The following is a 17,240-nucleotide window of genomic DNA, read 5'->3' as shown; positions in this document are numbered from 1 at the left end:
TCTGCATGGTCTGAAAGGGTCCCCCCATAGAGAGATTATTTTAAAAACAGAAATAATGAACAACCCTTTGACTGTGAAAATTAAGACCATGAAGATGGGCATCCAATGCCCCCAGACGCAGTAGTCTGAGAAGCCACATCACCTATTACCAGTGATAATACTACTGTATTCTGACCAGGGATACATAACACGGATCCAAACACGAGGAAACACCAGCAAACCCAAACTGATTAACATGCTATAAAATAACTGGCTTGTATTCTTCAAACATGTCAATGTAGTGAAAGACAAAGGCTAAGCAACTATTCCAGATCAAGGGGGAGTAAAGAGAGACGACAACTAAATGAAATACATGATTCTGGACGAGAGCCTGGACTAGAGGGAAAAATGCTAATAAAAAAATATTTTTTTATTGGGACAAATGACACCACTGGATTACAGACTGTAGATTGCAATGATGTTAAATTTCCTGAATATAACAGTACTATGGTTGTTAAGAGAACATCTTTCTTCCTAAAAAATACACACCAAAGGGGGCTGGCCCCGTGGCCGAGTGGTTAAGTTTGCACACTCCGCTGCAGGCGGCCCAGGGCTTCGTTGGTTCGAGCCCTGGCGCAGACAAGGCACTGCTCATCAAACCACGCTGAGGCAGCGTCCCACATGCCACAACTAGAAGGACCCACAATGAAGAATGTACAACTATGTACCGGGGGGCTTTGGGGAGAAAAAGGAAAAAAATAAAATCTTTAAAAAAAAAAAAATACACACTAAGGTATTAAGAGTAAAGGGACATCATGCATACAACTTATTCTCCAATGGATCAGAAAACATGCTAATGTGAATATATGTACGTGTCTGTGTGTGTATGGAGAAAGAGAGAAAGAAAGCAATGTAGCAAATTTTTAAAAATCGGTGAATCTTCATAAGGGATAGTTCTCTGTACTATTTTTGCAACTTTTTTGTAAACTTGAAACTATTTCAAAGTAAACCATCAAAAATTAGAGCAGAGCTGGTGGGAAAAAGGGGTGAAGGGGGTCAAAAGGTACAAACGTCCCGTTACAAATGAAATAACTCTCGGGGATGTAAGGCACAGCACAGCGACTACAGTTAATAATAATCTATTATATGTCTGAAAGTTGCTAAGAGAATAGATCTTAAAAGGTCTCATCACAAGAAAAAATAATTGCAACTAGGTATGGTGACTGATGTTAATTAGACTTACTGTGGTGATCATTTCACAATAAATATAAATATCAAATCATGATGTACATCAAAATAATACATTACATGTCAAATATACTTCAATAAAACAAATTAGAGCAGAGGAACAGAGTAAGTTTTAAGTTTTGTCATTTGGTTTTTTTAAAAAAGGCAAGAAATATCACCATTTTATAGAGGAGAGAATGTAGGTTCAAGAGAGATTAAGTGACCACTTCCAGAAGTGGGGTTCCCTTGTTTCTGTACAAGCCCAGGAGGTTGCAGTTCAATGGCCAAAATGTTTCTAATTCCTAAAGCTTCAAGGTCATACACTGTCCACAGCTACTATTCAAAGTTTTAAACTTTTAATGAGTTGCATGCATTCTCTAAAAAGCACTGTAAATTTTATCAGGTAGTAAGTAGCATATCCAAGGGCTTGAAAGAATGGGCCCTAAGATTAGAATGTATGGGTTCAAATCCAGGGTTCTAGCTCTGTGATCTTGGGCAAGTTAACCACTCGTGCTTCCATTCCTCATCTGCAAAGTAAGATCAGAGAAATATCTGGTAACAAGTCACGGGGTTACTAGGATGACTGAATGAAACAATAAATGTAAAGGAGTGTGCACAAATGTACAAGCACTCAAGAAATGTCAGCTATTTTTATTTTAAATCAACCTGCTCGATCACCTCAACAGCACTGGTCATAGGCAAAGCCATACATGTTTCTCCACATCAGGCCCAAATCGGACAAAATAGGAAATCCGAGGCTCTAAGAGAAGAACGTCTTAGATCTTCACAAACCACTAAAAGTAAATTAATTGTAAACCAGTCCCGAGCCAACAGACTAAGGCAGACTTCGAGGTTAATTCAACAGTTGAAACATTTTGCTAAGAGAACTGTACAGCTACAACCAGCCCTTGTTGGAACAATCCATTATCTCAATGCGCAAAATGAAAAATGAAAAGAAATTAGTTACATTACTTTTAAACTTTTCTAATCTGAGAATAAGGGGGGGAAAACTGCATTCCACATGCTGTACACAAGATTTCAGTCAGCTTAGTACAGCCAAAATTCAATCCCAATTTCAACTACCAGCAACTTTCCAGACTGCCCGATCTTGTCAGTAAAATTTAAATTAAATTTTAATTATTTCCTTCTGACATTTGCAAAGCCACCAGCACGGCTACTTTACCTTAATTCAGCATGAATCTAGTGACAGCCTAATACATAACTACAATGTTGAGTACTGAGAGATTAAACATTTAAAAGATGTGAAAATGATTACAATAAAATATAAAGTTACCAGGATTCTGTAAGTTTAAAATCCCTCCCACCAAAACAAAAAGCAAAAAACAATTTAGGGGTGCTTTCTTTCCATTTTTCCATGGTACTTAAAATACTCTAACTTTTACAAAACGAAGTGTACATTGTTTTAGAGTGCGTTAAAATTAACATTATTCATTTGTAAAATTGTAGGATTTGTTCACGGTAACACTCTAAATACTCTCTTCTCATATGTTTATTATTTTGTTTGGGATTGGGGTTTTTCGTCTGTAGTGCAAAGGATACTGTCCAAGAATACAAAGGTTGGCATAAATCAGTCTGTCCATTCCCAGAGCGCCTAGAACACCTCCAGGCTCCTACACTCCGGGGTCGCAGGAAGGTTTCCCACGAGCAGCACGCGCACTAACCCTCCCTCTCCACTGGCCAACCCTCCTCTCACCCTACGCTGCCCATTTCCCCAAGTTTGATCCAGCAAACATGAAATCAGCCAGAAGTGACTGTTGAAGATTCAGATTCCTGCGCCCCAGCCCAGACCAACTCAATCAGAGCAGAGTCTTCGGGGACGGGACCCAAACGGCTCTTTTTTCACTCAAGTCTGAGAACTACTAGAGATCCCTACACACCCTCACCCCAAACTCGCCAACAACTCCCACGGACCCGCCCCACCCACCTGCGGGACACCCCACCGCCGGCTCCGGGGCGGGCTCAGGACGACCCCACGCTCTCCCGGCGCCCGCCCCCCGGGGCCCCGCTCCTCAGGCCCGCCCCGCACCCCAACCTTTCTGCTCACTTCTTCAGATCGCTGCTAAAGAGGCCGAAGGCGCCGGAGGGGGAAATGGTCGAGGTGGCCTCCTGCCCCAGCTCCGTCGCCTCCCCTCCTCCGGACTGCTCGTTGTAAGCGAAGCTGTTGCTGGACATCGCTGCGGTGCTGCCGGCGCCGACCGGGTCCGGCCGGGGGGTTCGCTCAGAAGGGCTCCCGGCCGCAGGACGCGGAACAAAACTAGTTGTCGAGCGGTGGGGCGCGCGCACGCGCTTCCGGACTCGTCACGGCTCCCTGAGCCAACCTGGCGGCCCACCCCCTGCGCATGCCCAGTGTGCGGGCTGGCCGGAGCCCACTCCGGCCGCTCCAGGGCCCGCCTGGATTTCCCCTCTCCGGGCTTTCGAGGTCGCTGAGAGGCTGGGACCCAGGCTGTGCGGAAAGGAGGCCCCCGGCTTGCAGAAGCCTGGGCTCTCCGCTTTTAAAGTGTTTTTGGGAAGAGATACCCATTGTGTCCATTCTGATCCTTTGAGGAGGGTCCCCGAGCCTGGACACGTCTATGCTTGACTCCTGCTGTAAACCAACAGCTTTCAGATTTCTCCTGAAACGCCATTTAACACTCTGCATTAGCTTTCCTAAACCCAGCATGATCGCTTTTCCTTTTTAGGCTAGTTTCTGTTCCTCTCCTTCCGGCCAGGCCAGCGTGGCCTTACTTTCACATCCGCCCCAAGCAACCTTTATCCCCAGAACGCTCCGCTTTAAAGAAACCTCTCAGGACCGTGCCTTTGAGGATCAGAGCTAAAGGAGTACTTCCTACCGACCTCTGGCTGCCAAAAAATACAATAAAATAGAGCCACGTCACGCGCCAGGAGGAGTCTATCATCTGGGCACCTCTTTCTTTCCTGGTGGCGTCTGCTAGGGAGCTGAGGCGGAATGTTGCCTGGCCCTAGGGTAGCACTTGACAAAGCTTCTTTCCAGGCGTTACTTCCCCAGGCCTGCAGTCTCAGGTGGGTTTCAGCGCGGTCCCTACTCTTTCCCTATTTCTTCCCCTCTAGGCGGGCGTTGAAACCCAAAACCCAAGAAGCCAGAAACTGACAAGGGTCTAGTGAAACACAACCTGGGGGCCTAGAGCCTCTAGGAAGAGGATTGGGTGTTTCAAGGATCAGAGTGTGCCCCTCAACTTCTCAAAAGGTCCACTTTTTTTTGGTTTGAAAACAACCGTGAGATACCACTACACACCAATTGGCCAAAATTCAGAACACTGATAACACCAAATGCTGGTGGGGATATGGAGCAACAGATCTCATTCATTGCTGGTAGGAATGCAAAGTGGCACCACCACTTAGAGAACAGTTTGGCAGTTTCTTAAAATATTAAAAATACTCTTACCATACAATTCAGCAGTAGCTCTCCTTGGTATTTACCCAAAGGAGTTAAGAACATGCCCATACAAAAACCTGCATGTGGATGTCTGTAGCAGCTTTATTCATAATTAGCAAAACTTGGAAGCAACCAAGACATCCTCCAGAAGGTGAATGAATAAAAACATTATGGTACATCCAATGGAATATTATTCAGTGCTAAAAAGAAATAAGCTATCAAGCTATGAGAAGACAGAGGAATCTTAAATGCATATTACTAAGTGAGAGAAGCCAATCTGAAAAGGCTACGTACTGTATGATTCCAACTAAATAACATTCTGGAAAAGGCAAAACGATGGAGACAGTAAAAAGATCAGCAATTGCCAGAGGTTGGAGAGAGGGGAGGAGGGATGAAGAGGCAGACCACAGAGGATTTTTAAGGCAATGAAAATAGTCCGTATGATACCATAATGATGGCTACAAGTCATTATACATTTGTCCAAGCCTGTAGAATGTACATCACCAATAGTGAACCCAAAGGTAAACTATGGACTTCAGGTAATAATGATGTGTCAATGTAGGTTCATCAATTGTAACAAATGTACCACTTTGGTGAGGGATATTGGTAATGTGGGAGGCTATGCATGTGTAGGGCAAGGAGTATATGGGAAATCGCTGTACCTTCTTCTCAATTTTGCTGTGAACCTAAAACTGCTCTAAAAAAATTGTCTTAATTAAAACTATGAAAAATTAACTTAAAAAATAAAGGCCACATTGTTACTGTGGAAACACACATGACTGAAGCTGTAGGTGGGAAGGAGGAAACATCCTCCAGACCTCACAGTCTGGTCAAAACTTGGTGGTTTTTTAATTCAGCTGTTAGACTACCCCTCCAGAGATGCAATGATGGAGCACCTAACATGTGTTGTTTGTCAATATTGATATTGATCAATTTATAAAATTTCACCTACAGCTGATTATTCACAATGATAATGATGATGATAGTCAGAGATATACTTAATAGATGGCGTAATATGTACCAGGCACATAAGTGATTTACATATATTAATTCATTTAATTGTAAAAGAAACTAGGCTTTGGTTTCCTTTGTCTGTAAAATGAGGACACTGATAAATACATACCCTAGAGAATCTCCGGCATATATAGCTGAGTGAAGAATTTCTTGGTTGTAGATTATATACACCTTTACTGAATATCATAAATCATTCTCCAATATAATTTTAGCAGTTCACATTCCCACAGCAGTGTCTGAGAAATCTTCTTTCCTCACATTCTCACCAACACTGGGTTTTCTTAAGTTTTTATTGTCTTCAATATGATAGATATATTATTTTTATTGTCATTGTTTTCATTTTCATGGTCATAATGAATTTGAGTGTCTTTTATATGATTATTGTTCCATTTGCATATTATTCTGGGAATTGCACATGGATGTATTTTCCTAATTTTACATTAAATAGTCTGCTTTTCTTGTAGATTTGAAGTTCTTTATTCTCGAGTCTGTCGTTTTTAATATTCTGCTTGATTTTATTTGGTAGTATTTTTATTTATTCATACAGACTCATGTAGGAGGTTGACCTACATTTTTTTTACATTGTCCTTGAATGGTGTGGATATTAAGGTTATATATGCCTCAAAATAGTTGTTGGGTAACTTTTTTTTCTCCTCTCTGGATTATTGTGTATAAGATGCAAAGCACATATTCCTTGGAAAAACAGATAAAACTTTCTTTTATGACTGAAAAAGAAATTAGAGGGTTGACAAGAAGACACTTGAGCACCCTTACTGCCTTAAGATTCTAAGACTGTATACTCTTACAGAAATATAAAAATAGTAACTACATAAGTTGAGGTCTAGTATTCCCTTCTCTTCAGAATTCAAAACTCTTTTATAGAGTCATGAAGTCTTCTGTCAGAGGGAAAAGGTCATGCTTCCAACCAGAAGAAATGTCAGCTCTACTAGAGCCAAGGGATTATGCTCTGACGCTTGTCACCAAGCCAAAACCAGGTTTTTCTGTTTTCTACCAGCATACATAGTGTCTCAGGATTATTGTTGAGTATGCTATGTTTTTTTAAAAGTGACTTTTCCCTAATATTTAACAAAACCTTTATTGAATTTACTCATTTCAGTTTCTATTCATCTAAACTCTCATGATAATAGGTATTAAATTTGGTGTACATATTTTCAAACTTTTTTCGTAAGCATAGGAAAACAAATTGTATATGTGTATATTTTACTAAATGTCAGTTAAAACTATAATATCATTCTGCATCTTACTTTTTTCTCTTAATATACAACGGAAATCTTTCCATGCCAATATCTGTACAGCTATCTCATTGTTTTAAACATCTACATAATATTTCATTTTATAAATGTACCTTTATTTATTTAATCAGCAACCTATACAAGTACCTTGCCCATACATGTGCTTGCAAACCAGCATCAGAATTTCCAGAAGTTAAGATCCTAGAAGGCCAATAGGTAGATCAAATGACATGCATACTTAACATTTTAATAGATACTGAGAAATTTATAACTCAAAAAGACAGTACCAATTATCTCTTCCACCAATATACCTCTGTTTCACTATACCCTTTCCAGCAATTCATGTCAGAAATCTTTTTAATGTTTGTTAATCTGATTGGCAAAAAAATAAAATAAAATCCTCAGTATGGTTTAAAATTTCACTTTATTTATTATAACTAGGGAGACTATGTAATTTATTGTCTAAATAGAAAACTTTTAAGACTAAAAGGTGACACCAGTCATAATTTGACTGGAAGAGCAGATATAAACCAGGACTTTCCCAAGGAAACACGGATACACGCTTACCCTAAATAGGATGGAGTTAAAGCATATACATTAAGTGGCTATTTGAATTTTTCTTCTATTAACTATGCAGACTTGGCATTGGCTTATTTTTAAGTGGATTAGCCATCCTTTCGATTTGTAGGCACACATAGATAATGAATGTTAACCTTGTTCATTATTTTCTAGGAGAGTATAAGTTATAAAAATTGATTCCTAAACTTGTAGGAAAAAAACTGTAGAAAACCTGAATAGACTAAATAATTATAGAATAATTGGAAAAGTGAAAAATCTACAACCAAAAAGAAACTAAACCAATACAGTTCTAGTAAGCCTATAAACAGTTGGCCGTTCCTGTTATTTTAAATTATTACCAAATTTTAAAAAAAGAAAAAGACAGGGGCTGGCCCCGTGGCCGAGTGGTTACATTTGCGCGCTCCGCTGCAGGCGGCCCAGTGTTTCATCTGTTCGAATCCTGGGCGCGGACATGGCACTGCTCGTCAGACCACGCTGAGGCAGCGTCCCACATGCCACAACTAGAGGAACCCACAACGAAGAATACACAACTATGTACCGGGGGGCTTTGGGGAGAAAAAGGAAAAAATAAAATCTTTAAAAAAAAAAAAAGAAAGAAAAGAAAAAGACAAAGCACTTCCAAATTCATTTTGTAAGACTGGCATTACTGATATCCAAGCCTGAATTTTTTTTTTTTTCAGATTTTATTTTTTTCCTCTTTCTCCCCAAAGCCCTCCAGTACATAGTTGTGTATTCTTCGTTGTGGGTCCTTTTAGTTGTGGCATGTGGGACGCTGCCTCAGAGTGGTTTGATGAGCAGTGCCATGTCCGCGCCCAGGATTCGAACCAACGAAACACTGGGCCGCCTGCAGCAGAGCACACAAACTTAACCACTGGGCCACGGGGCCAACCCCAAAGCCTGAATTTTTTAATACAAAAAAGAGAGCTATAAACTTTCTAAACAAAATACTGAAAAAATATTAAATGAAAACATTAAATTACCCAATTGATTTTGTTATATAGTAAAATAATTTTTCAACATTGAGAAACTTATTATACTTATTATATATAGTTATATAAGATATATATTAATAGATGTCAGAAATACAAGAAATAATACTTCCTCACCTCTTCTGAAATACTTAATAACCTAGAAATAGCAGGAAATATTCTGATCACTTTTATGCATATATAAAGAGATGCATGTATAGATGATGTTAAAATACTTCCACAAAATAAACAAAGTAAAACACACATCATACTTAATGAAACACTAACGGCATTCCAATTAAAGTCCGAAAAAGGACAAATAGGCCTATTAACACCATTACCATTTAACACTGTCCTATAGATTCTAGCTAATGCAATAAGAAAAATAAGTAGTGGAAAAGAAGAGAAAGATTATAATATCTATGGATGATATGATTGTATTGCTGGGAAATCTAAGATAAAATTATTAGATCTTTAAATTGATTCAGCAGGGTGGCCAGATTGAAACTCTAATAGCGCTCCTACACACCAATATTATCTAATTAGAAAATGTAATCTTAAAAAGATCCTTTTCCACAATAGCAATAAATAAGTCTTAAGACATATACAATACCTAAGTGAAGAAAAACTATAAAATTTTATAATTTAAATATAGGAGGTCGGCGAAAGATCTGAAAAGAGAGTCTTCGTGTCTGGTTAGGAATATTTAAGTGAATCTATATATTTAAGACGGTTTTAATCAAAATTCAATTTTTTTACAAGACAAATTGAATCTAAAGTTCATCTGGAAGAATAAATGCAGCTTAAAGAAAAAAAGGTTTTGGAAAAAAAAGTATAGCATGATAAAGGAGAGTTAGATCTCTGTATTAGTTTCCAATGACTGCTGTAACAAATTACCACAAATTTAGTGGCTTAAAACAACATAGATTTATTCCCTTATAGTTCCGGAGTCCAGAAGTTTGCAGTTCAGTGACACGGTCTAAGGCATGGGCAGGGCCACTCCTTCCAGAGGCTCTAGGGGAGAAGCCCTTCTTTGTCTTTTCTAGCTTCTTAGAGCCACATTCCTTGCATTCTTTCTCCCAATCTGTGTCAAATCTCCCTCTGCCTCCTTCTTATAAAGACACCTGTGATTATATACAGGGCTCACCCAGATAATCCAGGACAATCTTCCCATCTCAGATCCTACCTGAATCACATCTGCAAAGTCACTTTTGCCATATATATAAAGTAACATTCACAGTTTACAAGAATTAGGATTTGGGTATATTTGGGGGTCATCATTCGGCATACCATAGTCTCTAACTCACAAAATACCTGTAAATAAATTCCAGATTGATTAAAAATTAACCACAAAAATTGAATGAATTTTAGGAAAATATTTTCAGGATTCAGGTAGAGGTATCATGGTTGAGGACTGGGGTGAAAAAACCACTTAGCAAAAATCTAGGCTAGAAACAATAAACAAATACTTGTAAAGCAATAACTTCTAGGTAGATAGTTGTAGAAGGTTTTACAATTAGAAAATGACTCTTTTTAAAGTTTTTAACAGAATTTAAATTTTATTGGGTTAGTGAAGTCTGAGGTTCAAATTCACAAGTATTTTCTAAGTGTTCATTTGAATTGATTATAAGGAACAAAGCTATTCCTCCTTTTGAAAATATATAAATTTAAATTATGGATAAAACAATAATATGATCTCTAATAACTAGGAGTTTCCATTTATTAAGCTCTTAAAAATTTCAAGCTCCAAGTTGTCATTTACATGCACTTACAATGGTCCTACTTGATCTGACCCTCATTTGTGTCTCTTCCCTTCATTGTGACCCACTCTCCTTAGTTGACTACAATCCAGACAGTCTGGCCTTCCCATTCCTTGATCCACCAAGCTTGTTCTGACCTGAGAAAAATGCTTGAGAATTCTCTCTTCTACCCCTCCTTGTTCCTCAAATGTGGCCTCAATACATTTCCAATCTGTGCACTCTCCCTCCAATGTGGGACACAAAACTGAGGAAAGGTCCTTCCTGGCATCAAGGGACAGATGCTGAAACCAGAAAAACTTGATCAGTGATGCTTTCAGAGAAAGATCTCAATCAAAAGGGACAACGTCAAATTAATAAACATTAATTCTTAGTTGGGAGGCCAAAAGGGGGAATTCTCATGCCCTCCAATGACTGCAGAGCCCAACAGGAATAAGAAAGACTTCCTCTTTTGGACAGGCAAGAAGCTCAGCCAATGAGAGGCTGTCACAACGCAGCCAATGAAAAGCCACTACACGTTGAACCCTTTGTTTACAATAGCCTCACAACTTCCTCTTCTCCTCTATAAAAGAGTTTTCCCTCTCTTGCTGCTGGGGGGTCCTGCACATGGCTTGCCATGGTTGCAGACCCCAAATAGCAATTCTTTGCTGATCCCAAATAAACCCCATTTTTGGTGCAGATATAATTGGTTGTCTATTTGTTTAAGGTCAATACTCTAAATGTTAAAGCTCTGAAATCACATTTATGTACGGAGAGGAATCTGAATGTTTTATTAATTCCATCAATAAATACCCATGGAACTTGCCTTATACATGACACATGCTGGAGATCATGCAGGGCACACACACGAGGAAACGCCAGGCCTGGTCCTCAAAGACATTATAATAACAGAGGAGAGAACCCTCTACATGAGTATGTATAATTCTACAACAGAAGGCGATAATAGTAAACATTGGGAAAAATATTTAGAAAATATTTAATTTTTCGTTTTTTATGAATTATATTACATAATTAAAAAATCATTCGTTCACATCCCATTGTTATAGTTCGGTTATTTTACTATAGGCCAGACACTCTTCTAAGTGCTGTGCATGTATTAACTCATTCTATCCTCATAGAATCCTGTGAGGTAGTTACCATTAGCATCTTCATTTCACAGGTGGAAAAAACTGAGAAACTGGACTTGAGAAACTTGCCCAAGTTTACACAGCTAATAAACGGCAGAGCTGATCTTTGAACCTAGATCAGACTCCAGAGTCCACACTTTTAATTACTCTACTAAACCACCTCTTCAGACACTTAATGTATCTTGGAGATCGCACCATATCAATATATTCAAAAATTATCTGGTCTTTTTTTTACAGCTGCATAGTATTCCATTTTATGGCTGTATCATAATTCATTAAACTGGCCCCCTAATTATGAACTTTTGATTTGTTTCTAATCTTTTGCTATTAAAAATTATGCTTCCATAAATAACTTGATGGTAATATATTTTATAGTATATTGCTACCTATGATTCTCTGAAAGAATCAGATTCTATGGCTATTACAGGACCCTTCAGTGGCACTACTCCCGTCACTGCATCGCCTTTCACAGATACGAGGTAGATTTACTAAGTGCAATGATAGGTGAAAACGAATCGTGAACAAACTGAAAAAGAAATCACATAGAAGACAGTAACATTTGAACTAAATCTTAAAATATGGAAAAGTTAATTTATACAGGTAAATGTACATATAGACTTCATCATAATAAGAGAATCAGAGGCATTTTTCACAGACATTAGGATGACAGAGTAATTCTATATCTTAAGTGAATGTAAAGGTCTGAAGGCTTAAAATTGAACAATATTGTCTTTGAGGTTAAAAGAAATCATAAAGCAGCTCCTACGAGAGTCAGAAATAAATCTTAGTGATACTATAAAAAATTTCTCAAGCCACTGACGTAGCACACTAACGCCTTCAAATGTGCTCATGCAGCTGGAGCTGATCTTGCCACAACAGTTGGTATAATCACAGACAGAATGATTATCACGGAAGTGAAAAAGCAAAACTGAATGGCTTTAAATTAGGTGGTAAATCACTCAGTTTTAAACCTTGTAGTTCAGAATCCAAACCAAGGGCCCATGTTTGAGGAAACTAATGGAAAATTTACTAGAAGTCATTCAAAAGGCACTGAAAAAGAACACTGCATTTCTAACGGAAAAATATTTCCGATGATTTTAAAGTTCAATGTTAGCAGAACAGTTAAGGAAATACTACGACTTGAGGAAATACGAGCCATTAAATATTATAAACAAAAATACTATTTTCTCAATCAGGAATATTTTTGTTGCAAATGAGAAAGAATCCCTGTCAAACCAACTGAGCAAAAAATAAATGAACAAAAGGGTGTGGGGGAAGAGGTTTATTGACGAGGGTTGCACTGCCCTCAGAGAGTAATGGATCTAGGGACCCACATGGTACCACCAGGATTTTCTCTCCCATCTCTCACCTCTGCTTTCTGTCTGTCCTGGCTTCATTCTCTTAAGCTGCAGACAAGTTGAAGACATAGCTGCCAGGACCTTTGACTTTACAACACCACACTTTAGCAACCCACATGAAGTAGAGCCTTTCTTCCAGCAAATTCCCAGGAAAGGATTGGCCCGACTTGGGTCACGTGCCCATCACTGAGACTAATGACTGTGGCTGTGGAGATGGATTATTATGACTGGTCAGGCCTGGGTCCCTTGTTCACACCTTGACAGAGGGTGGGAGCCTAGAACCAAATGGTTGAGGTAGGGGAAATGCAGTTCCACAGTGGACAAAGTGGTGCCGCTGCTCAAGAGGGAGTAGGGATGCTAGACAGGCAGAAACAACAAGTGTCCCTGTCATATAGCAGCAGTGAAAGTACTTATTACAGAATGTTAAGTAAAAATTTTGTTGTTAGTGCCATCTAGTCAATTGTGACTCCTAGTGAACATGCGTACAGCAGAGTGGAACCCTGCCCAGTCTTTCTGTGCCATCCTCTCACCTTCAACTTCCAGCCCTGTATCAGACAATGCCCCAGTGCTATTCATAGGGTTTTTCCATTTTTTTTTATTGAGGTAACATTGGTTTATAACATTATATAAATTTCAGGTGTACATTATTATATTTTGATTTATGTGTAGACTACAACATGTTCACCACCAAAAGTCTAATTACCATTTGCCACCACACATATGTGCCCTGATACCCCTTTCACCCTCTACCTTCTTCCCTTCCCCTCTAGTAACCACCAGTCTAATCTCTACATCTGTGTGTTTGTTTGTTGTTGCTTTTATCTCTACCTATGAGTGAGATCATATGGTAGTTTACTTTCTCTATCTGACTTACTTCACTTAGCATAACATCCTCAAGGTCCATCCATGTTGTCAAATGGCAAGATTTTATCTTTTTTTTAAAGCTGAGTAGGGTTCCACTGCGTATACATACCACATCTTCTTTATCCATTCATCCATTGATGGGAACTTAGGTCATCTCCAAGTCTTGGCTATTGTGAATAATGCTGCAATGAACATAGGGGTGCATATATCTTTACACACTTGTATTTTCATGTTCTTTGGATAAATACCCAGAAGTGGAATAGCTGGATCATATGGTAGTTCTATTCTCAATTTTTTGAGGAATCTCCATACTGTTTTCCATAGTGGCTACACCAGTTTACATTCCCACCAGCAGTGTATGAGAGTTCCCTTTTCTCTACGTCCTCTCCAACACTTGTTATTTCTCATCTTGTTAATTATAGCCATTCTGACGGCATGAGGTGATATCTCATTGTAGTTTTGATTTGCATCTCTCTAATAATTAGTGATGAACATCCTTTCACGTGCCTGTTGGCCATCTGTATCCAATTTTTTAAGAAATGGGTGGTCAGGTCCTTCTTCCTAGTCTGTCTTAGTCTGGAAGCTCTGTTGAAACCTGTCCACCATGGGTGACCCCGCTGGTATTTGGAATACCAGTGGCATAGCTTTCAGCATCACAGCAACAGGCAGCCACCACAGGATGATGACCAACAGATGGGCAGTGTGGTTCCCTGACTGGGAAATGAACCTGGGTTGTGGTAGTGAGAGCACCAGATCTTAACCACTAGACCACCATTAAGTAAAAATAGTAGAATAAAAATTGTACCTATGCTATGGTTACAAATACAAGAAATTTTGAATTTATGTTGACCTGGAGCAAAAGGAAAGCTAGCAAATAAAATAAGAACCATGGCCAAACTAAGAACCGTTTGGCCATGGTTCTTAAACAGGGCAATTTGGGCCCCCAAGGGACATTTGGAAATAATTAGAGACAGTTTTGGTTGTCACAAATGGAGGAGCACTCCTGGTATCAAATAGGGAGAATCCAAAGATGCTGCCAACCTTCCTACCGTGCACAGGACAGCCCCTACAGCAAAGAGTTATCCAGCCCAAAATGTCCATAATGTCACTATTGAGTAACTGTGGTAGAAGTCTAAAAGAAGTGATTTGTTTTTCTTAAAAAAGATCTGCGGTTGTTTGCTCAGTAGAAGGAAGGAGAAAAAGGAAGGGAAGGAAGAAATGGAAAAGAAAGGAGATTAAAGAAATGGATGGTGATCACAGAGAAGTTGAGAGAATCAGAGGCACAAGGATATGGGAAATCAAGACACCTTATTTCTAGTTTCATCTCTACAATTAACTGGCAGGGGGCCTTGGCAAACCACAGACTCTTTGAGACTCAGTTTCCTCATTGATAATATAAGGAATCAAGCTAGTTAACTTGCCTCTGAGGTTCTTCCAAGTCAAAAATTCTCATATGTTCGTGGATAGTTAAGCAGACTCAAGAAAAAGATAATCAACTTGTAACGACCTACGTGTTCATGGCTAGTTTTAATTCCTGGTGCTCCTTGCTATTATGGACACATTATAGGATTTTTCCTTTTTACCAATGCTTTTTGGTATAAAACGAGTTATGTTGCCAGTCTACAGATCTTAGGCCCAATATTTAGGCTTTTTCTCAGGCATTGGCAACAGAAAAAGTAACACATAGTCCATTTATCAAAACGTTTTTAAAAAATTCAAAATTTTTTATTAAAAAGAACACATAGACCTGGACCCTTCAAAAAATTCTATGTTATGAGTGTAAAAAGGCAGGGGAAGTACTTTAGAATAAAAGACTTTAAAGACACAGAAAAATCAAATGCAATACGTAAAACTTGATTGGAGTCTGGATTTAAAAAACAACAACAGAGGAGATATCTTTTGGACAATTAGAGAAATGTGAATATGGACTGTATATTAGATGATATTAGTGAATTAATGTCACCTTTTTGGGTGTCATAATGGATTTGAAGTTACATAGACAAAGTCTTTGTTTTTTAGGAGATGTATGCTGAAACATTTCTGCATAAAGTGTCACATCTGCCATTTACTTTCAAGTGGATCAGGAAAAAAATGTCTCCTTAAAAATATGTGTGTGTGTGTGTGCGTGAAAGGAGAGAGAAAAAGGTGTGGCAAAATGTTAATAGTGACTCTAGGTGAAGAGTATACAGGTATTCACTGTTTTCTTCTTTCAACTTTTCTACAGGTTTGAAAATTTATTGTGAAAACAGAAAGAACAAAGAGAAAGCACGTATAGCCACAACCTCAAAGTTGTAATGGTTCTTAAAGCTCTAAGCCACTTCTCCGTCGTACCACATTGAGAATAGACGGCACAGGGAATTGGAGAGCCTCGAAGGACCTGCTTCACCCGTGTGAACTGCTGATCCGTGTGACTGGACCTTACGCTGGAAAAGTCATCCACTCACACTGTTGATAAAGGAAGTGGATTGTTAACTTTCAATTAAATGTGCTTATAAAGGAAATTTGATAATCACGTAAGGCTTGATTACCAAGCAAACAAAATAAACCAGGAAGATAAACATAGCATTTTCCTAGGAAATGCACTTGCCCAATTATCCCCATTACTTATTTCCAGATGCCCATTTTAGAAGGGAAAAAAATTCTCTCCCCTCACCTTTTTCAAATTCAAGCATTGAAAATCAGTGTAAAACATCTCATTTTATTAAGGGCTTTCTTTATACTAACTTATGACGAGTACTATTGTATGCTGTATTGGAAAACTTGGCCTTTTTTTGTACATGATGTCTATGTCATGGAAATGGTAAATAACTTTTCACACAGCCTGTCCTTTAGCACAGCAGCTGGAGCAATAATGTGCTATAAGTGATAGTTACACTGCCAATTAGTTAAGGAGATGGGACTTGAATGCTTTCCCAAGTCACCCAAATAAAATGCTCAGAGAATTAATGTTTTATCCTCCAGGGATCAATGGATTTCATTCTCTCCTCAGAAAGGTAACTAATAACATCTGCATTATCTTTCAAAACATATTTGTGTCTCTTAGCAAGCGTAGGAGGCAGAATTTATTTTAAGATAACTTTAAGATGGGAGTCTAATGTTACTCTCATATGTGTCCCCACTGAATGATTCTAATAAATCTCGCAAGATTAAATAAATTATTTTGGGCCAACTTTAACTAATCTAAATGTCTCCATGTAGATTATAAATTTCTCAAGGACAAAGCCTACATCTTATACTTCTTGATGTCTCCCCACCTAGCACAGTGCCCTACAGATTTGATAAATGCCATGATGATCTTGCATGCAACAGTGATGATGTTGATGATCATTTCTTGCAATGAAAATAAAGGAAACCACTAAATCTATCAACTCAGCAGAATTTTTGGAAGATAATAAAGTTCTTTGTAATTATTTGATATTGCCTGAGTAAGATTCTATTGTTTGAAGAGTTTAGCAAAGGTTATAAAATTCAATTAACTCAGAGAGAGTGAAGAATACTTGAGAAGATTTTATTTTCCCTTCATAATTGCAATCGATATGATAAAATTGTCCTCAAGCAGTCATTCCTGTCACATTAGCATATACAGTTAGTTTGAAGTCCCAAATGATATATTCTCCCGTTGTTTCATGTTTCTTCACTGTTAAGGTTAATAGAAAGGGCCCGCATTCATTAGAATAAAATTGTACTAAAAATATAATCTGA

The 17,240-nt window shown here is 38.5% G+C and overlaps 1 protein-coding gene and 1 long non-coding RNA gene across 10 annotated transcripts in view; one reads left to right on the top strand and one right to left on the bottom strand.

Moving 5' to 3' along the window:
- Positions 1–3,920, bottom strand: part of AP3B1 (adaptor related protein complex 3 subunit beta 1) — a 227,657-nt gene extending 223,737 nt beyond the window's left edge. For 8 of the 9 annotated variants that reach the window (XR_011425714.1, XR_011425716.1, XR_011425715.1 and 5 more), the window contains exon 1: positions 3,272–3,671. Coding sequence is in view for 6 of the 9 variants with exons in the window: in XM_070234647.1 (XP_070090748.1) it covers positions 3,272–3,399 (128 nt within the window). In the remaining 3 variants the exon portion in view is untranslated. Of the gene's footprint in view, positions 1–3,271 lie in introns of all 9 variants that reach the window. The other variant, XM_001918342.6, reaches the window with a different exon arrangement.
- Positions 3,921–3,978: 58 nt separating this feature from the next.
- Positions 3,979–16,953, top strand: LOC138917518 (uncharacterized). The gene is made up of 2 exons (XR_011425717.1): positions 3,979–4,245; positions 15,763–16,953. It is a non-coding gene; the product is annotated as an uncharacterized lncRNA (long non-coding RNA).
- Positions 16,954–17,240: the final 287 nt, after the last annotated feature.

This window comes from Equus caballus, chromosome 14 (genome assembly GCF_041296265.1).
Source record: "Equus caballus isolate H_3958 breed thoroughbred chromosome 14, TB-T2T, whole genome shotgun sequence".
Taxonomy (NCBI): Eukaryota; Metazoa; Chordata; class Mammalia; order Perissodactyla; family Equidae; genus Equus; species Equus caballus.
Note: the sequence above shows the minus strand (reverse complement) of the source record. Positions and strands in the feature narration are given on the sequence as shown.